The sequence below is a fragment of the Melospiza georgiana genome, chromosome 11, assembly GCF_028018845.1.
Source record: "Melospiza georgiana isolate bMelGeo1 chromosome 11, bMelGeo1.pri, whole genome shotgun sequence".
Taxonomy (NCBI): Eukaryota; Metazoa; Chordata; class Aves; order Passeriformes; family Passerellidae; genus Melospiza; species Melospiza georgiana.
In genome coordinates, this window is record NC_080440.1 from 9,347,439 (window position 1) to 9,368,405 (window position 20,967).

The window sequence follows — 20,967 nt, forward strand, 5'->3', positions numbered from 1 at the left end:
GCGGCGAGGGGCGGGGCGCCCGCGGGGCCGGAAGGGGCGCCCGGCCCAGACCCGGCCCCGCGGCCTCCGCTGCGCCCCGGGGCCGCCCCCGCCGCGTCCCCGCCGCGCCGCCGTGATCTCCCTCCGGTTCCCCGCGGCGATCCCCCCGCCGGGTTCCTCGGCGCCTCGGTGATCCCCCCCCGCCTTGTTCCCTCAGCGCCCTGGTGATTCTCCCCACGTTCTTCTCAGCGCCCCGGTGATTCCCTGCCCCGGTTCCACAGAGCCCCAATGCCCCCCGGCCCTCCGTAGCCCCTCACTCCACTCCATTCCCTGCCGGCTTCCCCCGCCCCGGCTCCCCCGTGTTCCCGTCGGTCCCCCAGAGCCCACTCGGTGCCCGGCCACCATGAGCGAGCTGAAGGACTGCCCGCTGCAGTTCCATGACTTCAAGTCGGTGGACCACGTGAAAGTGTGTCCCCGCTACACGGCCGTGCTGGCCCGCTCGGAGGACGATGGCATCGGCATCGAGGAGCTGGACACGCTGCAGCTGGAGCTGGAGACGCTGCTGTCCTCGGCCAGCCGCCGCCTTCGCGTCCTGGAGGCTGAGACACAGGTGCTGGGGCCGCGCTGGGTCAGGGACGGACTCTCGGTCTGGCTCCTTCCCACCGAGGGGCTGCCTCTGGTGTGCCCTGCTCAGCGCTGGGCACGGGGCCTGATGGGACACCACTCTCTTCCAGATCCTGACGGACTGGCAGGATAAGAAGGGCGACCGGCGGTTCCTGAAGCTGAGCAAGGACCACGACGTGGGCACATCTGTAAAACATGGGAAGCCCAAGAAGCAGAAGCTGGAGGGCAAAGGGGGCCACGGGACTGGGCCTGGGCCTGGCCGGCCCAAGTCTAAGAACCTGCAGCCCAAGATCCAGGAATACGAGTTCCAGGATGATCCCATTGATGTGCCCCGCATCCCCAAAAATGATGCTCCAAACAGGTGGGTGGGTGTTGGGAGGCATTGGAATCATCTTTCTGCTTCCTTGGAGCACATGGCACAAGGGCTGCCTCTAGCCCGAGAGGAGAGGGGCTACATGGGGAAAGGGGACATGTGTCACCTTCCACGTGCTCCCCTGCAGCTCCCTCTCACAGCTCATCCATTCTTGCAGGTTCTGGGCATCGGTGGAGCCGTACTGCGCCGACCTCACCAACGAGGAGGTCAGAGTCCTGGAGGAGCTGCTCAAGCCGCCGGAGGATGAGGCTGAGCATTACAAGGTGAAAGCTCCTAAGCCCCTTCCTTTGCTTTCTCTCCCCATCCCCTCTGGCACCTCACAGTGACTGTTCCTGCCTGGGATGCTGCTGTGGCACTGGTGAGTTGGGAGGCAAGGCAGAGGCTGCAGGAGCTGTGCTGAGCCTTGCTTTTGCAGATTCCACCTCTGGGGAAGCATTACTCCCAACGCTGGGCACAAGAGGACCTGCTGGAGGAGCAGAAGGATGGAGCCCGGGCTGCAGCTGCCGCTGACAAGAAGAAAGGTGTCCTGGGGCCGCTGACTGAGCTGGACACTAAAGGTGCCCCAATCCCACCCCTGTCTTTGCCCAGGGGGGCTGGGAGTGCTTGTGCCCAATGGAGCCAGGCCTAAGAAAGGCTGAGGTTGCCCTGGCCCACTGCTCATCTCTGTGTCTTTGGGGTTGCTTTTTCCTCTCTCCCGCTTGCTCCTAGATGTCGATGCCCTCCTGAAGAAGTCAGAAGCCCAGCACGAGCAGCCAGAGGATGGGTGTCCCTTTGGTCCCCTGACACAGCGTCTCCTGCAGGCCCTTGTGGAGGTGAGGGGCTCTGATGGTGCTGTGCCATGGTGGCCTGGCACTGTAGGGCATTGCTGACAAAACCCAGCGCTGTAACCCTCCCTGGTGCTCCCTGTGCTAGGAGAACATCATCTCCCCTGTTGAGGACTCCCCCATCCCTGAGATCACCGGCAAGGACTCGGGAGCTGACGGTGCTGGCACATCTCCCCGCAGCCAGAACAAGCCCTTCAGGTGAGCAGCTGGGGCGGGCCCAGAGCTCAGCACTGCCCCTGGGTGCACCGAGCCCGCTGCTGGCTCCCTGCCGCTGCGAGGCACAGGGAGCAGAGAGCGCGTGGTGGGCAGCAGCACTCTCACCCCGGCAGTGTCCCCCACACCAAGTCACTGGAGGGGCGGATCAAGGAGGAGCTGGTGGCCCAGGGCCTGCTGGAGTCAGAGGACCGCCCGGCTGAGGACTCGGAGGACGAGGTGCTGGCTGAGCTACGCAAGAGGCAGGCAGAGCTGAAGGCGCTCAGCGCACACAACCGCACCAAGAAGCACGAGCTGCTGAGGTGAGAGCCAGCGGGCTGGGGTGGGTGCAGGGAGGGGGCTGGCTGCCTGGCAGGGCCTGATGCCCCCCTGTGCCCCCCAGGCTGGCCAAGGAGGAGCTGCACCGGCAGGAGCTGCGGCAGCGTGTCCGCATGGCTGACAACGAGGTGATGGATGCATTCCGCAAGATCATGGCTGCCCGGCAAAAGAAGCGCACGCCCACCAAAAAGGAGAAGGACCAGGCCTGGAAGACCCTGAAGGAGAGGGAGAGCATCCTCAAGCTGCTGGATGGGTAGCAGGGACCAAGGACCCACCCACTCTGTGTGGACATCACCCGCAGGGGGCTGCCCTGCCTGAGCCCTGCCACCACGGGACAGAACTGGCACAGCCTCCCCCGCGCCCTGAGTGTGCTCAGCCTCCCTACTCGGATGAAGGAGCCCAGCTGCTGCCCCTTCCCTGTGTAGGGCTGTCACTGACCCAAGCTGGGCACTCCGTGGACTTGTGGAGGTCCCTCCCCTCCACTCCCATATCCCCCCTGCACTCCCCTGTTTCTCGGGTGACATCAGCCAGGTCACTGCAGGGGCCAGATGTGATGGTGCGATTCCCACGGTCCCCTGTCCCTCTCTGTGATGCGGGGCAGGGGGAGATCCCAGCCCCATGGGTGGACTGGGGAGGGGAAGCGGCTGGAGGGGTGGGGGGGGCCTGGTGGGTGGGTGGCCAAGCTCTCCATGTTCCGGTGGTTTCTATTGCCGCGAGCACCGGCAATAAAGGCAGCCGTGTGCAGGTGACGGTGTGGTGATATTGGGGACAGCGCTGCCCGGCTGTGGGGGGTGGGCTCGGTCTGGGGAGGGGGTCGAGGAGTGGCGGGGCCGGGTCTGTCCTGCACTCCACTCGTGTCTCCCCAAGGGATGCCCTCGCATCCCCACAGCAGCTGCGGGGGGAGCCCGGGGGTGATGCCGCGCCGCCGTCCCCGCGCTTTTCCCGCGTGTCCACGCGCGCCCGCGGTCACGCGTGTCCCCCCCCTTCCCCTACCGCGGCCGAGCCGCCCCCTCCCATTGGCAGCGGCCGCGTCTGCCCGCCCTCACCGTGACGTCAGCGCTGTCCGGCGGCGCCGCGCCGGGAGGAGTCGCCGCTGCTCCGCCGCGGGGCCCGGGGCCGGGGCCGTCGGTAAGGGCGGGCCGGGGCGGGGGCGGCGTGCCCACGCGCGGAGGAAGTCGTCCCCACGCGGGACACTGAGTAGCGGCGGCGGAGCTGCGCATCACCCGCGCCACGCAGCTCCGCTCCCACGCGTGTCCCGCCCGCCGCCGCTGTGCCGGCTGGCGGGCGCGGGGAATGGCGGTGGGGACCCCCCCGAGCACCCACGCGCGTGTCTGGAGCCCTCCCGCCGCCTGCCCGCCCCGCACCCGCCCATGGGCGGGCATCGGGAGGGTCCCAGCGCGTTCCCCCACTGGGACAATCTACGCCAAAACTCCTGCGTTGCACAGCTTGTTCCCATCACCCCGGGATGACAACCACCGCCCCGTAGCACCCTGTCATGCCCGTGTCCCCATGCCATCCCAGCAGGCTGACAGCCTGTCCCCACTCGTGTCACAGGTGGGAGTGGGTGGCCCTACAGGGCACCATGCCGCTGGGGCAGGATGGGCCCAGCTGGAAGAAGAGGATCGAGGATATTCAGCGGATCTATGATTTCCGAGATGTCCTGGGCACGTGAGTTGCAGACTGGGGTGACACGCCAGTGACAGTGACTTGTGGTGATGGGTCTGGCCCCTCAGGTTTTGCCCAACCTTCCATGTGGAACCAGCTCAAATCCTTGCCCAAGGTGGGACTTGCATTTGAGGGGACATGCTGTGGGGCACAGGTGCCACGTCCCTCTGGCACTGGCTGGTTCTTGGGCTGTGCTGAGGGTACCTGAGGGTGGTCCCCTGGCTGGCAGAGGGGTTCCTGGCAGTGCCCACGGCATGGTAAGGCTCTTAGGCTGGATTAGCAGGTTAATTATGTCAGGGCTTAGAGCCCAGCAGAGTGCGGACACACTGCCTGTCCCTCCTGTCTCTTCCCCACCTGAGCACTGCCAACAGCTCTGGCTGGCTCCTGGGTGTCCCTGGGTGCTCCAGGATGGCACAGCAGAGGGATACTGCAGCACACGTGGGGGCTCGGCCCCAGCACGGCTCGACCTCAGTAACACCAGAGCCTTACCCTGCCTGATTTGGGGATGGTGCAGCCACCCTGGGAGGGCGGAGGGTTCCAGGCATCCTATCGCTGGCAGGGCCCATGTCCGGCCATCCCAGCCAGCCGCTCCTGCTTGCTTTTCTTCTATAAATAGCTGGACTTTCTGCCTGTTGCCATGACAATCGTGGCACGGCGGCATCGGCAGCTCCGCTCCGGCTGTGGCCGCCGTGCCCTGCTCATCCCTCACCCCCCCAGGGGGGCCTTCTCCGAGGTGGTCCTGGCGGAGGAGAAGGCGACGCGGAAGCTCGTGGCCATCAAGTGCATTGCCAAGAAGGCACTGGAGGGAAAGGAGACCAGCATTGAGAACGAGATTGCCGTCCTCCACAAGTAGGGGCCGTCCCAGCACTGGGGTGGGGGTTTCACTCTGTGCCCCCCACCCGGCACAGCCCCTCGGTGCCAGCACTCATTGCTGCGTGTTATTGCCAGTGCCCAAAATAGCCAGCGGCGCGTGATGACCTGCGGCACGGAGCCTGGCTGCTCCCTGTCCCCCGGGGGCTGGCGTGGGGGCAGCCCGGTGCCCTCTCACCACCCCCTGTGCCTCCCCCTGCAGAATCAAGCACCCCAATATCGTGGCCTTGGATGACATCTACGAGAGTGGCACCCACCTCTACCTCATCATGCAGCTGTGAGTGACGTTGTGGGGCTCCTGAGGGGCGGGGGGGCCGTGCTGACAGGTGCTGCCCATCCCTGCAGGGTCTCGGGGGGGGAGCTCTTTGACCGCATTGTGGAGAAGGGTTTCTACACGGAGCGCGACGCCAGCGCCCTGATCCGGCAGATCCTCGATGCCGTCAAATACCTGCACGACATGGGCATCGTCCACCGTGACCTGAAGGTGAGCAGCTGAGGGGACACACACAGCACTGTCATGGCACCAGGCAGCAGGAGACCCCAGTGTCACCCCTCCCTCTGCCCTCCTCTCCTCACAGCCCGAGAACCTGCTCTATTACAGCATGGATGAGGACTCCAAGATCATGATCAGCGACTTCGGGCTGTCCAAGATCGAGGGCTGTGGCAGTGTCATGTCCACAGCCTGCGGCACCCCTGGCTATGTGGGTGAGCGCCTGCCATGGGCTGCCACCACCCTAGGTGTGGGGTTGGGATCCCCACACAGGCTGGGGTCCCCCCTCACCGCTGCCTTCCCCCCCAGCCCCTGAGGTGCTAGCACAGAAGCCCTACAGCAAAGCAGTGGATTGCTGGTCCATCGGAGTCATCGCCTACATCCTGTATGTATCCCCCCTCCCACTCTCTCCCTTCCTGGAGGCCTGGCACCTTGGGGCTGCCTGGGACCAGCAGCCCCCTCTCCACTGCCCCTCTAGGCTCTGTGGTTACCCCCCTTTCTATGACGAGAACGATGCCAAGCTCTTTGAGCAGATCCTGCAGGCAGAGTACGAGTTTGACTCACCCTACTGGGATGATATCTCAGACTCAGGTGAGCTGAGACCACCAGGGCAGTGGGGCCTATGAGCCTGGTGTGGCTTCACAGTACCCAGAGGAATAGAGGACACTCAGAGCTGCTCCATGCTCTGTTGCAGCCAAGGACTTTATCCAGCACCTGATGGAGAAGGACCCTGCCAAGCGATTCACCTGTGAGCAAGCCCTGCAGCATCCCTGGTAATGGGGAGACCTATTGCTGTCTGCCCCCCTCTCCAGCTCCCCCCACAGCAGCCATGGGATAGGGGTGCCCTGGCTGACTTCTCTCTTGCTCCAGGATTGCCGGGGATACAGCCCTGGACAAGAACATCCACCAGTCAGTGAGCGAGCAGATCAAGAAGAATTTTGCAAAGAGCAAGTGGAAGGTGAGTGTGGGGTGCTGGTGGGTGCCAGGGGGTGCAGCAGCCCCTCAGGCACCCCATGCCAGCTGACACTGGGGTCAGTAGCAAGCTTTCAATGCCACGGCGGTGGTGAGGCACATGAGAAAGCTGCAGCTGGGAACCAGCCAGGACATCCCTGGGCAGACAACTCCCACGAGCCCTGGCGAACCGTTGATTGGAGGGACCAGCAATGGTGAGCCCCGAACCCCCTATCCCCATCCCAGACCCCTCAAGGCTGCCACCAGGATCTCACCCTGTTCCTCCCTGCAGGGTCAGAGTGTGGGCGCCCACCCCCAAGCAGAGCTCAGCGTCTCCCACCAGACTGAGCACGGCCCCACACAGCTGCCTCCAAGGGGGCCCAAGGGGGTCCAGCCATGTGGGGTGGGGGGCTCTGCAGTGCAGGAGCAGTGGAGATAGTGTGCAGGCACCCTGCTTGGTTTGTCCTGCTTATGTGGAGCTGCCCCCACTGCAGCCTCAGAGCAGAGTTCTGCGTTGGGGCAGGAGCACACCACAGAGCTCCCCAGCTTGGGGCTTTGTCCCAGGCCCCTTCCCACACCCCTTCCCTCCCTCCACACCTGGCCTGGCACTGTCTCACACCCCCAACCCCAGCATGTTCAAGGACAATTTTCCAAATGGATGTTTCTATTTTATTGCTTGTAATAAAGACAAGAGGCCAAAGGTGCTTGGCTCAGCTCTGCACTGAGGGAGCTGGACACAGCCCTGACCCCTCCAGCTTCACTGCCCAGGGCAGCAGCTTCCCCCATGCACACAGTGGGCAAGCACCAGGCAGCTGCCCACACCCCTCCATCCCAGGCTGGCAGCAGGTGCAGTGTCCCACTCAAGTCTCTGTTCCTCCTGGGGTGTCCCTAGAGGAACCCACCCCCATGGCTGTCCCAGCCTCAGCTCTCAGGCCTGATGCTGGCTGCCAGCTGGCTTCTGGCCCTTGCGGAGGTCAGCACAGAACAGGACCTGGAATGGGGAGATGATGGGGTGGGCATGGCTTGGGGTGGAGGACAAGGGTGCCAGGAAGGGGGGGATACTCACTGCCTGTGCCCAGCCAGCACGAGGGCCCCACAGCTCCCGGAAGAAGTCGCCTGCAGAAAGAGGGTGAACACCAGAGTGAGGGTACACTTGCACCATCCACCATCCCTGAGGGTCCCACATCAGGACGCAGCCCTGCCCTCACCGATCTCCTGGTAGGCGCGGGGGGTGAGGCTCTTGCCGCCCAGTGCCACGCCATAGCGCTGCCGTGCGATTTGCCAGACGTGCGTGTCCACAGGCACCGCCTCTGCCTTGTCCAGGGACAGCAGGCACACACAGTCGGCCACCTGCCACCAGCAGCACCCAGTCAGCCCCCAGTGCAGCTCTCTGCTCCCTGTCCCACCCCCGTCCTGGCACCCACCTTGGCACCTACACCAGGCAGGGCACACAGCACCCTCCTGGCCTCGGCATAGGGCGCGGAGCGGAGCTGGCACAGCCCCTCGGGGCCGAGCCCCTCAGCGATGGCCCGCGCACTGCCGCTGACAAACTTGGCCCGGTAGCCAAAGCCCAGCGCCCGCAGCCGAGCCTCGGCATCAGCACCTGGGGGGGGCACAGCACAGGGACGTGAGTGGGCGCAGGCGAGGCCACGGCGATAGCACAGCGGCAGCAGCGAGGTGGCGGTGGACCTGTGAGCTCCGAGAGGGACGGGAAGGCATGGAAGGGCCGGGAATCGAGGCAGCAGAGGCGGCGGCCGAAGGCCTGGCAGAGGCGCTCGATCATGGCAGTGATGCGGGAAATGTGGTTGTTGGAGGTGCAGATGAAGGAGAAGAGGCACTCGACGGGGTCCTGCCGCAGCACCCGCACCCCTGCAGGCAGGATGCGGTGAGGGGACGCCGAGCAGGTGCTATGGCCATCCCTTGTAGCTCCGTGGGGCCGCCTCACCTGGGAAGTCTTTGGCCACCTTGCGGAACAGGGGGTCGGCCGCCCCCCAGGCGTGGTACAGGGCCGACAGCCCCACGTCCAGCTGGAAGTAGTCACGCAGGATCCGCTCCGTCTCGGCGGCGTTCAGCTTCGCTGCTTTGGCGGGACACCCATCCCGCTCCTCCTCCTCCTCCTCGCGTTCATCCTCCTCGCCGTACACCGTGTACCAGAGCCGGTCCCCGTCCTGCCGTAGTGTCCAGACGCGGCCCCCTAGCACACCCGTCCACGCCCCCGGGCTGCTCTCCCACCACCTGCCGCACACGGGGGAGTCGGGGCCGGCTCGGACGCGCCGAGCTGGGGCGGGGCACACCCGAGACGCCCGGGCTGGCTCACCGGAAGCTCTGTCCCGAGGAGAGCACCAGGTCCAGGCGCAGCTCGGCCGGCGGGCACGGCAACCAGCGCCACAGGGACGGGCAGGCGGAGGGGGCGTCCCGCAGCTTCATGGGGGCCGGGGAGTAACTGCGCGCCGCTACCCGCGAGGGCGGCGGGTCAAGGTACCGCCCGGCGCTGCGCCTCCAGCTGCCCCACAGCCCTGGCCCGGCCCCACACCTCCCCACAGCGGCCCAGCCCGTGCCCCCGGCCCCGCACCTCCCGGCCCGGCCCCGCACTCCCCACCACGGAGACACCGGCGCGGGCGGAGCGCCCGCCGCTCCCGCCCCAGCTTCCGCTGGCGGCCGGAAGCGGAGCCGGTGCGCCGCACATGCCCGCCCCGCCCCGCTCCCACTCCCTCCCCGCCCGCAGCGGCCGCGGCTCCGCAGTGGAGGTTTATTTTCTAAGAATCAATAGATTTTTTTCTTCCTTCAAAATAAATACAAACAACGTCCGAGCGCGGGGCCGGCCAGGGGCTGGGCCCAGGGGTGGGGGCAGCACGGGGGTGCGGGGCGCGGGAGGCCGCCCTGGGGCACGGCGGCGGCCAGAACAGCATCTCGGGGAGCGGCGGGCTGGGGGGAGCGGGCACCGGGAATGGGAGAGTGGGGGGGGCACGGGGGACCGGCCCCACCCCTCCCGGTCCCCCGGCCCCCCGTGGGTGCAGGCCAGCTGCACGGGGTGGGGGTCACCGAGCCCCGTTTGCCCTGAGATTCGGCGGGGGAGCGGCCGGCGGAACCGGCTCAGTCGCTCTCGCTGGAGTCGCTGCTCTGCTCGCCCTGCACCTTGTTGCGGTGCTGCATGGCGCGGTGGTAGGCGATCTGCACCGACTTGCGGATGTTGGACTTGCGGCCCTCCAGCATCTTCTCTTTGTCCAGGTCCTGGTTCACCCCCAGAGGCACCAGCTTCGTCCGGGGCAACCACTGCCTGTGGAGAGCGGGGGGCCACCTCGTTTGAGGGTTACAATCGTCTCTGGGGACCCCCCCCAAAGCCCTCGGCCCCCTGGCCTTACCAAGTGCGCTTGTTGTCAAAGAAGAGGACAAGGTAGAGGTGCTCGCGTGCTTCCTGAGTCATCTGCTCCCCCAGCTTCAGCACCTCCAAGGGGGGCACGGGGATGGGGACCCCATGGTGGAACATGCCTTCCCGCGGCATCTTGGGGTCAATGATCTGCAAAACGAGCAGGGGAGGGCTGAGAGGAGAACAGGGACCCCAGGAGCCAGTCTGCAGGGAGGGGACACGGGTTTCGGAGGCCCTGATAACAGGCAGTACTCACCAACGCCGGGTAGGAGGGGTAGCCCCTGCACTTAGCCCACACCAGGTCCAGGGCATCCAGGGAAGAATCCTCATCCTCAGACAGCCACCCTGCGCCTCGCCCCATGCCCTTACGCACCACTGTACAGGAGGAGAGGGCAGTCAGCTGTGTCCCCCTGGGTGATGGTGCCAGCCATCAGGCACACAGCTGTGCAGCCACACTACTTACTACAGCCACACTACTTACTGCCATGCCCCACACCTCGTCCTGTGCCCACGGAGTAGGACTCGTTCTCTGTCCCTGATGTGTCCTCACTGCTGTCCTCTGGAAAGTTCACTCGGGAGAAGGAGGGTTTCCCTCTGCCCTGCTTGGAGGGTGTTGTGCTGCGGAGACAGGGAGCAGAGCTATCAGTAGGAGTCACATTAAGCTTCCAGGAACTGTTTTCCAGAGGGCCAGGCTGGTAGGACACCAGGGCTTGTGGCCTCCAAATGCCAGCCTTGGTACTGGGAAGGACTTGGCAGGCCTAGCAGGCAGAAAGGTGGGATGGTGGGGATGGTGCTTCTGCCAGGGTGCAAGCCAGACCCTCACCCAGTTCCACCTGGGAGGACCAGAAGATGTGCCCTCTTCCGAATCAGAGGCGCAGGCAGGAGGCTGCTGGAAGGGCCAATGACAGAACAGCCACTGTGCCAACAGGAATTCCCTAGTTCATGCTTCCTACTAGCCCTTTGCTGCACACTTTCACCTTTAGGTTTCACATTTAAAAAGGCACACACTCCACAGACTTCTAGGGATTAGCAGCTGAGCTGCAGGATGAACAAGATGAGCACCAAACGGGGTGCTCATCCAGAAACTCAAGGCTGAGAGCTGCCCACTGCCACCCTGGGCAGCACTGCTGTCAGAGGCAATACCTGGTGCGGTCTGAGGCAGCACTGCTGCTGCTGCTGCTGCTGGACTCCGAGTCGGAGCTGCTCCGGGGAAGATTGCAGTCATTGCGGTACACCAGGAAGCTCTTCTTCACGGGCTGGTTCCCGCTGCTGAAACCGTTGGCTGGCAGGTCTGAAAAACACCCCAACAAAGAGCATTACCACTGCACCAGAGCCTGCCACGTGCTGCCAGTGGGAGCACAGGTGCCCAGCTGCACTCACCCATGGTAGCATCCTCCGTGGATTTGTCACTGTCGCTGTCAGAGCTGGAGCTGGGCCGCGGGCTCCGCCCTCGCTTCCTCTGCCGCTGGGAGGACCCCATTATTGGGAGCTGGGGGGGCCCAATGGGGCTGCTCCCATGCCCAGGAGGGATCTGGCTGTCTCGATTCTTTGGGGGGCGTCCTGGACGTTTTGGAGGGCCTGCAGTTTTAGGGTTCTTCTTGGAGAAGAGCACAGAGGTCCTCCTGCCAACTTCATGCGCTGGGGTAGAAGAAGAATTGGGACCCAGACCTGAAGAAGGAGATGGTGTCAGCTGCAGCCCTGATGGCAGGGACTGCATGGCAGTGGTATCACAAAACAGCTTTGTTTCTGGGGAACATTATCTCAGAAGATCCTCCCTCACTATAGGAAGACCCTGCTTTTTCCATGATTAGATGACAGGACTGGGATGCAGAGGTGGCAAATGCCCAGTGACACATGGTAGCTCTGCCTGGTGCTTTTGCTGTGCTACCCACAGAGCCCAGCTCACCATCTCCGTCCAGGGAGCTGGCAGCTGGCCTGTTTGACTCTCAGCCCTGGGAGAGCATTTGGAGTTCAGCAGTCACTGCTGCTGCAACTCCCTCCCATGCCCTCTGGCAGGAAGGGACGCTAAAGGCAGCCTGCTCCATAATGCCCCTAGAAACCAGGCAATGTGGCCAAGCTGGTAGGTCCTATCAGAAGGAAACAATCCACCTCATGCCCCACACCACACAGCTGGAACTGTGATCTCTGGAACAGCATCTAGTTCTTTGGCTGACAAAGAGATGAATTCACCAGGTCACTGCTGACCGCAGCTGTGAATACCAACAACCTGCCAACCCTCCCCAGGGGCAAACATATCAGGCTGTGGCTGTTCCAGACACAGGACATGGCCTCCTTCATCCAATCCCCCCTGCTTGGCTGGCACAGCTCACCACAAACTATCCAGTGAGCATGCTGGGAGGCAGCCCAGGGAGACACAGAGGTCACACTCAGCACTCGCCCCTATGGGAGGCACTACAGGCAAGGAGGAGTCCCCACAGGGGGATGTGGGATAAGGGACTGTCCCACAAGAGGCCACCTGCCTCATTCCCATGGAGGAGTGAAGAGTGAGGTGTGTGTGGGGAGCTGCCCACACAGTCCTCCTGCCTAAGGAGGCACCTGCCAGGGCAGCCTCTCCACAGACAGGCCTGTCCAGAGGCAGCTCTCCATGGCTCCTCAGACTGGCAGTTCTGGAGGGAGTATTACCTTTGCCAGTCTCCTGGCTGCTGCTCTCCTCTGCAGCACTGTCTGTCTGCAGGTCCTTCTCGCAGGGGTTGTGGGACTGCAGGACTCCCCTGGCAGAGGAGCTGTGCCGCTCCAGCCCCTCCCGGCCCAGGTCCCGCGGGTGAGCGAGCTTCCGCCGCAGCACTGTGATCTCCTTCTTGATCATCTTGGCCCGGCGGGACCGTCCAACGCTCTGCTTGCCGGCGTTGACCTCGTCCAGCCGCTCCAGCAGGATCTTCAGCTGCTCCTCCAACGGCAGGTGCTTCTGATTCTCTGAGAGCAGCAGCCGCACATCTTCTGGGGAAACAAAGAGGAGCAGATGGATTAAAGAAATCGGGAACTCCAGTGGAGCTCCTCTACCTGAAAGGGCATGAGGCAATCCAGGTTCTCTGCAGGGGAGAAGGAGGAAGGAGCTGGCATGGCACCAAACACCTGTGGACCCTTTAGGGAAGTTAACCTAAAAGACCAAGAGATGGAGCCCTGTGGGAACTCAGCCAGTAGGGGAAAGCCATCTGATCAGCAGTGTGGAGAATACTGGGGTTCACATTGTCTGGAACAAGGATGCAACAGGAAAGAAAGGACACACAGACAAACCACTGCCTAGAACCAACCCAATGGGGCTGATAAGTACCTGGCTAGCAAAACCACCCCGGGTCTCCAGGGAGTGGGGACACACAGCCCAACATGTGACAACCTCCCAGAAGAGGCAGCTCAGACTCTTGGGTGCCTTGACTCTGCCCAGGCTTTACCTTTTAGTAGCCCTCGTACCCCAGGGCAGGGACCGAATACCCACCGTCCTCAATGTCTTGGATCTGAGCCTCTTCCACTGTGACACAGTGGGGGAAGTGCATGCCTGTCTCGAAGTCAATGCCCATCTTCTCTGCCTGCCGGCGAGCCTGCCGCAGCACAGCACCTCCCTGCTCCCGCAGGCGGATGGCTGCCCTGTAGAAGATCGTGTCTTTGGCATTGTATTTCAAACAGTTGTTAATGATCAGGTTGAAATCCTCCTCAAAGTCATCGAAATTCAGATAGCGATAGGCTTCTAGATTTTGCTTCATTGTCTGAAAATCCATTGGCTTCTTGATGTGATCCAGGTAGTCTGGGACCTGCATGAGGAAAGAGCCAGAGTTAAGAGCCCAGGAGCCACAGTTAGCAGTACCTGCTCCAAGAAAACAGTTGTTAGAGGAATCAGGTATCACTCCCTGTGCTCTGCCCAAATGCACATCGGGGAATGCCGTCTGCTTTTGCAGCTTGAGGAACAGCAACGCCTCCGGACTGGAAGCCCATGTGCTGTGCTCAACCTGTTAGAGCGGATATGCATTCTGAAGCATTTTTACAGCTCCAGCACACATGCCAGCATCCTGTCCTCAACTCCTGCCTGCAGGCAGCTGGGATCCAGTATGCTACATGTTATTTCCTGGAGAGGGTGCTGCAAGTGCAGCCCCAGGGGTGAAGGTGAGTGCAGAAAGGTAAAATAGAGCCATCCAGGTGGCAAGTGAGATGGTGCAGCCTTCCTCCCCATCTGCTAAGAAACCTCCATGCTGACCTGCTGCCAGAACCTTGCAGAGACCATGTGGACTTTTGCCATGCTCCTAGGCAGGGACTCAGTGACAGTCTCAGGAATTCTCTCTCCTGCCTGCAGCAGTGACAGTCTAAGGGTCAAACCCATCTCTGTGCTGTGCTCAGTCATCTAGCAGAGGCCTTCACAAGAGGACAGGTAAGAGCACAATGACTGCTAAGGGCTGGCACTTTGCCTTCCCCAGTGGGAATCCCCAACTGCTCACAGACCCTGGGGTGTCACCAGTAACACACACAGAGGAAGAGTCAAGTGCTGTGCCCCAGCTGTCACCAACTCAGCTGTTCTGCATTTGGCTCACCCAGGAGGGGCACTGCTGCACACCCCCTCTGGTGAGCGAGTGATGCTGCCGTGAGCCAGCACCACGCTGCTCAGGGTTCTTCTGGACCAGAACGCACCCTGGGCAGCCCTTGGCATGAGCAAGGGGCAAGTTTGAGTGAAGTAGAAATCTGGGGAGGGGGTTCTTACTTCGTAGTTTTCTGTTACCTCAGACAGAGGGACCGGCTCACTGAAGATGTTGCCCGTGTCTTTCTCCTGCAGCTGCTCAAGCGTCTTGCGGAGGAGGATGAGGAAGGGGGTCAGCTGCATTTCCAGTGCCACCTGCTGCACTTTGATCTGAAACAAAGAACAGAGCAGGGCTGAGCCCCTGGCCCTAGCCAGGCAGTGGGGACTGTCCCCAGGGAGCAGCAGTGCAGCCCTGCAGGACAGCAACCCCTCTCCTCTCCTTGCTGAGGGGTAGGGAGCGCCCCTCAGCCCCGTTTGTGGGAGCAGAGGTGAAACACCGGCTCCAGCACCTGTGCGTCCCACCTGTGCCTTGCAGAGCAGCCACCTTTGCTCGGAGCCATGGGAGCAGAGCGCAGCACAGCCGAGGGGACCCCGGCACACCTGAGCACCCTAAGGAGCCCCTGCTGATGCCCACCCCAGCCGCTCCCCAAGGAGGGGCAGTCGTTACCGTCTCTCTCTTGAGCTTCTCCCGCTTGCGTATCAGCTCCACCAGCAAGCGCGCACGCTCGAGGTCATGGCGCAGGCGCTGCCATGACTTCAGCTGCTCCTTCAGGGCCCAGTTCTTATCCTCAGTGTCTCTCTGTGGGAACATCAGAGACCATGAGCTGATAGAAGATGTGCTCCCATCTCCACCTTCCTGACTGTGTGCTGGGGCTCTTCTCTGGCAAAGGGAACCACCTGCTGGTGCAGCAAAGGTCACAGCTCCTTTTTTGTAACCTAGGCAGGTGATTCAGTCTCACCTCTGGCAAGAGCTAAATACTTGCCCTTTGGTCATCAAGCCTTAGGATGTCAGGAGGTGAACATCCTCAGACTCTAGAAACACTCTTCCTAACATGACCGACTGCCCAAGAGGTCTGTGCCACTGCTCACAGCTCTGACAAAGTGCAACAGCTCAAAAAGGGAACAACAGCTCTACTTGCTTTCATTTTTGGAGCACCAAAAAAATTACAGCTTTTATCCTGCCATAGCCAAAACTGAGCAGAAGCAGCCTCAACTCTTCTCCAGCAAAAATAATAAGAGCAGACAAAGGTAGGAGAAAACCCTGCCCAGTCACAGTCATCAGAGGGCTCAGAAAGATTTACAGCTCAGATGCGGAGCCAGAAGAAAAAATCTTCCTCTCTGGCACCAGATTTCACATCTGTGAAGTGCTGACTGTGGGCTGGAAGCAGCACCCAGAAGGAGCACTCTTGGAGCAGTATCAGAAGCTAGAAGAGAGGCCTTGGTTCAGTCCAAACCATTTCTAGAGATCCCTGGCAATCTCTCTCAACACTGCCTGGCACAGTGGCCTGATATTAGAGCCATTTCTGACAGGTTTGCCATCACTACTGGCTAAATGCAGGCACAAGAAAGGAAATACCTTCAGTGTGGCAGCTTGAGAGGGCAGGATTCCCTTCGTGTGGCAGGCTGCCAGTGGCGTCGCTGCCTGGCAATTCTCTGAACACTGAGAGCGGAGGAGAAGGTGAAGCAGCAAAAGCAGCTGGGGCTGCCCTTCCCTCGTCTGAAAGCTCATACCCCTGACCCCCATTCTGCACCTGCAGGCATTGCATGCAGCAAAGGCTCCAAGCCCACAGCTCCAAAGGCACAGGAAGCATGCACACAGCCAGGTTCCCTGCAGCCCCACCAAGCAGCCCTTACCTGGTCGCAGTTTCTCTGTGACTGCAGGTGTGTCTGCAGGCGGCGGAGCAGGGGGACACCATTGCGGGACTGTCTCTTCAGAGTCCAGTAGCTGTGCAGCCTCTGCATGAACTGGCTCTTCCTCTGGATGGTTAAACGGTTTGTAATCTTACTGAGCCTGAGGAAAGGAGAAGAACCACAGAGTCCATCAACAAATCAAGCCTGGTTGCTGCAGGAGAAGCCCCAGCTAGGGACAAGTATGAGCAAGGCCATCCCAGCGGAGCTGAGAAGCTCCTGAGGCAGAGAACATCCTTTTATATGGCAGGACTTTCTGTAACACCAAGTCACACAGCCTAGGCACAACAGAGGATGCCAGGAAATGTGCAGCCTTGCCTCTCCATAACACACTTTTCATTTCTCTTTCCTGTCAACTTTCGGGCAAAGCCTGGGGCAGGTTGGGGTGCAAGACAGCCACACTGGGTGCTGGATCTTTAACAGCTCCCATGGTCCCTGAGACCATGAGTGTTATGGTGCTACTGCCCCAAAACCATTATTTACCTGGCTGAGGGCCACTTGCTGTGACAGGGGGGTCTGGCCAAATGCTACCAGAGAAACTCAAACCCTGGCAAAGCAAAGGAGAGAGCAGGATGCATGAGTACAACAGACGTCCCATCCAAGACTATCCTGAACAGCCCAGAACACCACAAAAGGGATTGCTTACTTCCTACCACAGCAGATAGTCTGGAGGGGCTGGGACAGCCTTGTTCAGCAGAGTTGGACAGAGATGCCCTGCTAGTAGAGTGACAAAGGGATGAACCCTCAGCATCTGCCCACCTCCCAGGGACAGCTTTTCCTAAAGGATGACCCAACCTGCATCAGCCTCAGCTGAAGAGACTGGGGACAGCAGCCTCATATGCCATCACTGGCCAAGCACAGCTCCCACAGGAAGACGTGGCATTCTGGCAACAGCTCCTGAAGAATAATTAATCCCAATAGGATTCTAGCTCAGTATATTTTCGCTGTGAACGCAATAGCAGCAAGACCCTACAAACTGCCAACATGTTCGCACATAAGAAAAAGAGGCTCTTGCTATGGAGCAAGCCCTGAATGAGCAAAAACACAAGTCTGGGACACAAACAGACCATGGTAAAAAGCCAGCAGCCTTGTGGCAGACCTGTCTCCCCAAGTCACCAGAATGCTGCCCAGACAGCATAACCCGTGGCTTCCATGTGCTCCTATCCAAGTGCACAGGAGAGAAGTCTTGAGGGTCTAAGAGTCTTGAGGGTCTAAGAGTCTTGACAGTGTCCCATGGTCACAGCCCCCCACAGCTCCTGCCGCAGGAAGGAGAGCTCACCAGCTCAGGATTGGTGGCTCACCACTACAAAAGCAAATGCTCCATGCTCAACCTGTGCTCAACTGGGTGTTGCCTGCTGCAGAGTGACAATGAGGTCCAAAAACATCTTAGGATGCCCTTATGTGCTTTTACATGCTGCTGAGGACATCCAGAGTTATAAACGCTGACAAATTCTGCAAGGCTCTTAGATGCTCTTGTTTTGGGATTTGCACGCCAGCCCAACAATCTAACAAGAGCAAAGCACAAAGCAGTTGCAACTGTAACTAGAGGGTGTTTGCACCTTCCCATGAAACCACAGGTTTGGAATGTGACAGAAACATAACCCCTTGTGAGGCCTCACACTGGGGAGTCAGCCTTAGGACCGTGGTGTTCTTTGGCAGGCAGGATCCTGGTGCTCTCCAGCCACCCCTCCTCACAGACAGCTTTCAGCACCCGTGGCTGCCCGGCCCTGCTCCAACAGGCAGCGCTGAAAGGGAGCAGCAGCTGCTGTGCCTGGCAGAGAGCACTGAGGAAGCCCAGCAAGGAGTACGTGGCTGCTGGGATGGATGAGTTCTGCTCAGCAGAGCACAGGGATCCCGACCCCAAACCTCTCTGCTCCAGAGCCAAAATAACCCCGGGATTAACCCGTTTCCCAGGCCTGAATCACTCCCACACTTCTGTCTTTTGCCTGACGCAGCCTCAGGAGAAAACAGACCTCAGCAGAAAGGAGAGCAGGTCCCTCCTCCTTCCCGCCTCGTTTACTCCAGTGCCTGAGGTCAGCGCAACAGGAAAGGAGTGCTGGGAACCTCCAGCTGCTTCCTGACACATCCGGCCAAGTTCACTCTCTACTGTTAAACTAACAGCAGCTATTTCCTGCCATGCTGCCCAGACACCTTTGCAGGGCAATGCATGGCCCTGTCTCTCTGCAGGACTCCCAGAAGAAACCACCACAGCCCTCTGTGGCAACAAAGTGAGAAGTACCTGCACAAAAGCTAGGGAGGGGAATAGGATAATGCCCACATGGGAAGCAGGACACAAAACATGAAGGAGAAATTTCTCCCCAGTCCAGAGAGGGCAGCAGGTCGTACCTGTGAGGGGGGATGCAGGGCACAGAAACCACAGGTGCTGCAGCTCGTTTCTCTGCCAGGATCTTCCGTGCCTTCTTCATCTTGATCCTAGACTTGGCCTTTGCTTTTTTGACTTTCTCAGAACTCCAGCCCTTCCCCTCCTCCTCTTCCTCCTCATCCTCCTCCTCCCCCTCACTGTGGGAGAGGGCGGGCAGCCTGCGCACGGAGCCTGGCGGCGTGTGGATGTCGCAGTAGGCGGTTTTGCGCACACTGAAGGAGGTACCGTTGGCACCCGTCTCCCTGACGGGCTCCATCTTCATGTACAGCCCGGCCTGCTGGGCACAGGTGACATGGAAGGCAGTGTAGCAATTGGCTTTGTGACATTGGATGCAAGCCCCAGAGCCACGCTGCTTGCAAATGTAACAGGTCAGCTTCCAGCGTGCGGGCGGGATGTGCTCGATGCTGTCGATGGGCTCCAGGAAGACGGTGTTGGCAAAGCACACCTCGGGGATCCACAGGGCACAGACCACGTGTGCCCAGCGCCCATCGTCCGTCTGCTTGAAGGCCCCCCCCTTGTTTGGGCAGAGGGCGCAGTCCACGGCGCGCGAGGGTGACTGCAGGCACCGTCTGCAGAGCCACTGTCCCTCGGGGATGTAGGGCACCCCATAGCACTCCTGGTGCACAGCCAGGTTGCACATGTCGCAGAAGAGGATGACGTTGCTGTTCTGACACTCCCCGTCGTTGCAGATGCAGCAGACGGCGTCCTCATCCACCAGGGCGTTTGGGTCCCCCTTGTTGTGGCTCTCGAAGTAGGACTCCTTCTCTAGGCGGTCCATCAGGTACTCAAAGATCTCCTGGGGAATAGGACTCACGCCTTCGTTCTTCCGCCTCTCGTTCATGATGTCCAGCCAGATGTAATCCTCCTCATCCATGTCGTACTCCACCTCCTCGTCCAGCTCCTCTGCCGACTTCTCAATGTACCTGGAAGGACAGCATTGGAAAGTAAGGGCATGTTTGGAGCTGCTGAGCCCCAACTCCAGGATTTGTCTGTGATTGAGGGAATGTTCAAATGCTCCAGCTGAGCCATAAGCCAAAATAAAGAAACAGGGACAAGGCAGGAATGTGCAGAAGCAAAAGGTGCTACTGCACCCTGACTAGCACAGCGGCACAACAGCAACTTGGAGACAAAACAAAACTGGTCTAAGGAGCAAGGTCTGGCCTTGGAGACTCATCAGGGCAAGGAGGGGGCCTGCATGGGCCACCCAGCAAGTGCCATGCTCTGGAGGCAACAGCCTCACAACCAGGACATGATAACCATGCATGGAGGTGCCATGTTTCAGTAATTCCCGTTATGGGGCTCTGTTAACTCCTGCCTGAGGTATTAACTGGGGCCACTGCATCCACCAAATCTCTCACAAAGTACTGTAAGAAAACAATTTAAAAGTATGCCCACAAACAGACAACTCCTACAGGTACACCTTGGTGCTGAAGGGCTCTGAAAATATCTCAGCATACCTCCAAAGAGAGACTGAGAGGCAAAAGGACACACTGGGTTTTGTTTTGATTTCAAGTGCTGTTCCAGCAAGGAAAGAGCACAGCAATCAAACTGCTGGCAATGAGCTAAGCAGCAACTGAGAGCTCTGTAGATTCACAGACCTCTCCGAACTGTGATGTGACACCAGGCAGAGCCCAAGGAGCCTGAAACCATGGAACAGCCACTTCTGTGAGACCTGGAAGAGGCAGACAAAGGCCATTTCCAGGAGCCACAGGCAAGCCACTTGAAGAGCGTGGTGCCAATTCCACCTCCAAACCCTGGGCATGAGCCTAGGAGTCTCCTTGCACCCAGCCACGGACAATACCTGTAGTACGAGGTGGGACGAGGCGGGGCATCAGGGGTGTCCTGCTCCAGCTCTCGGTACACCACCTCGGGCAGCTTGGGGGTAGTGCTGGCCGATGCGTTGTGGTGATGGTGGTTGGAGTCCTTGCGCTTCTCCTTGTTCTTGTGCTTCCCAGATTTGGGCGGGACGCTCTGCGTCTCCGTGTTCTCCTTATTGCTCCCATTCTCGGGCACCTCCTCGGGAACATCCTCGTCCTCGGACACCACGTCGAGATTATCGAAGATGCTGATGCGGTGGACGCGGCCGTGCAGGTCCACCTCCACCATGCGCTGGGCCTGGGCGTAGGTCATCACCTCTCGGCCGGGCGACTGGGAGGTCTCGGAGGGGCTGGGCGACTGCTTGTTGGCGGCGCGGGGCTGGCGCCCCTTCTTCTTGTGCTTGCGCAGGGGGGTGTGCTGGGGCAGGGGCGGGTTGTCGTGGTCATAGTGGTACAGGTGGTACTCGATCCCGCTGTAGCTCTTGTAGATCTTGCGGCAGGTGCCCACCGGGCACTCGTAGGGCGGCTTGGTGGCCCGCAGGTTGTGGCAGAAGGTCTTCACGTCGAAGTCTACACCCATGGCGGGGCCGCGGGGGGCCGAGGCCGGGCCGGGCCCCCCGCCCCGCCGCCCCCTCCCCGGGCCCCGGCCGCCCTGGCCTGGCT

The 20,967-nt window shown here is 60.8% G+C and overlaps 4 protein-coding genes across 6 annotated transcripts; 2 read left to right on the forward strand and 2 right to left on the reverse strand.

Moving 5' to 3' along the window:
- The first annotated feature begins 70 nt into the window (after positions 1-70).
- Positions 71-2,869, forward strand: TADA3 (transcriptional adaptor 3). The gene is made up of 8 exons (XM_058031789.1): positions 71-589; positions 714-964; positions 1,134-1,239; positions 1,392-1,533; positions 1,685-1,788; positions 1,889-1,998; positions 2,130-2,315; positions 2,396-2,869. Exons 1-8 carry the CDS (start codon positions 383-385, stop codon positions 2,586-2,588), a joined length of 1,299 nt encoding a protein of 432 aa, XP_057887772.1. The 5' UTR covers positions 71-382; the 3' UTR covers positions 2,589-2,869.
- Positions 2,870-3,391: 522 nt separating this feature from the next.
- Positions 3,392-6,987, forward strand: CAMK1 (calcium/calmodulin dependent protein kinase I). Its single transcript, XM_058031792.1, has 12 exons — positions 3,392-3,459; positions 3,886-3,999; positions 4,714-4,845; positions 5,069-5,143; positions 5,212-5,350; positions 5,445-5,571; positions 5,666-5,741; positions 5,835-5,947; positions 6,051-6,129; positions 6,227-6,314; positions 6,396-6,522; positions 6,600-6,987. The coding sequence occupies exons 2-12, from the start codon at positions 3,914-3,916 to the stop codon at positions 6,653-6,655; spliced, it is 1,098 nt and encodes a 365-aa protein (XP_057887775.1). The 5' UTR covers positions 3,392-3,459; positions 3,886-3,913; the 3' UTR covers positions 6,656-6,987.
- Positions 6,988-7,128: 141 nt separating this feature from the next.
- On the reverse strand, positions 7,129-8,870 carry OGG1 (8-oxoguanine DNA glycosylase). 2 transcript variants are annotated; one of them, XM_058031795.1, is made up of 7 exons: positions 8,625-8,870; positions 8,253-8,542; positions 7,997-8,176; positions 7,732-7,910; positions 7,516-7,657; positions 7,374-7,423; positions 7,129-7,298 (listed from the first exon to the last, which is right to left on the reverse strand). In XM_058031795.1, exons 1-7 carry the CDS (start codon positions 8,732-8,734, stop codon positions 7,236-7,238), a joined length of 1,014 nt encoding a protein of 337 aa, XP_057887778.1. In that variant the 5' UTR covers positions 8,735-8,870; the 3' UTR covers positions 7,129-7,235. The 2 variants fall into 2 exon arrangements, with proteins under 2 accessions (XP_057887778.1, XP_057887777.1); XM_058031794.1 differs by having other exon boundaries at positions 7,129-7,423.
- A 288-nt stretch (positions 8,871-9,158) lies between these two features.
- On the reverse strand, positions 9,159-20,898 carry BRPF1 (bromodomain and PHD finger containing 1). Of its 2 annotated transcripts, none has more exons than XM_058031779.1 (13): positions 20,289-20,898; positions 18,451-19,410; positions 16,051-16,207; positions 14,864-14,995; positions 14,398-14,526; positions 13,129-13,441; positions 12,318-12,629; positions 11,055-11,342; positions 10,818-10,965; positions 10,156-10,292; positions 9,931-10,049; positions 9,670-9,824; positions 9,159-9,584 (listed from the first exon to the last, which is right to left on the reverse strand). In XM_058031779.1, exons 1-13 carry the CDS (start codon positions 20,882-20,884, stop codon positions 9,401-9,403), a joined length of 3,630 nt encoding a protein of 1,209 aa, XP_057887762.1. In that variant the 5' UTR covers positions 20,885-20,898; the 3' UTR covers positions 9,159-9,400. The 2 variants fall into 2 exon arrangements, with proteins under 2 accessions (XP_057887762.1, XP_057887761.1); XM_058031778.1 differs by having other exon boundaries at positions 12,318-12,632.
- Between the last annotated feature and the right edge of the window lie 69 nt (positions 20,899-20,967).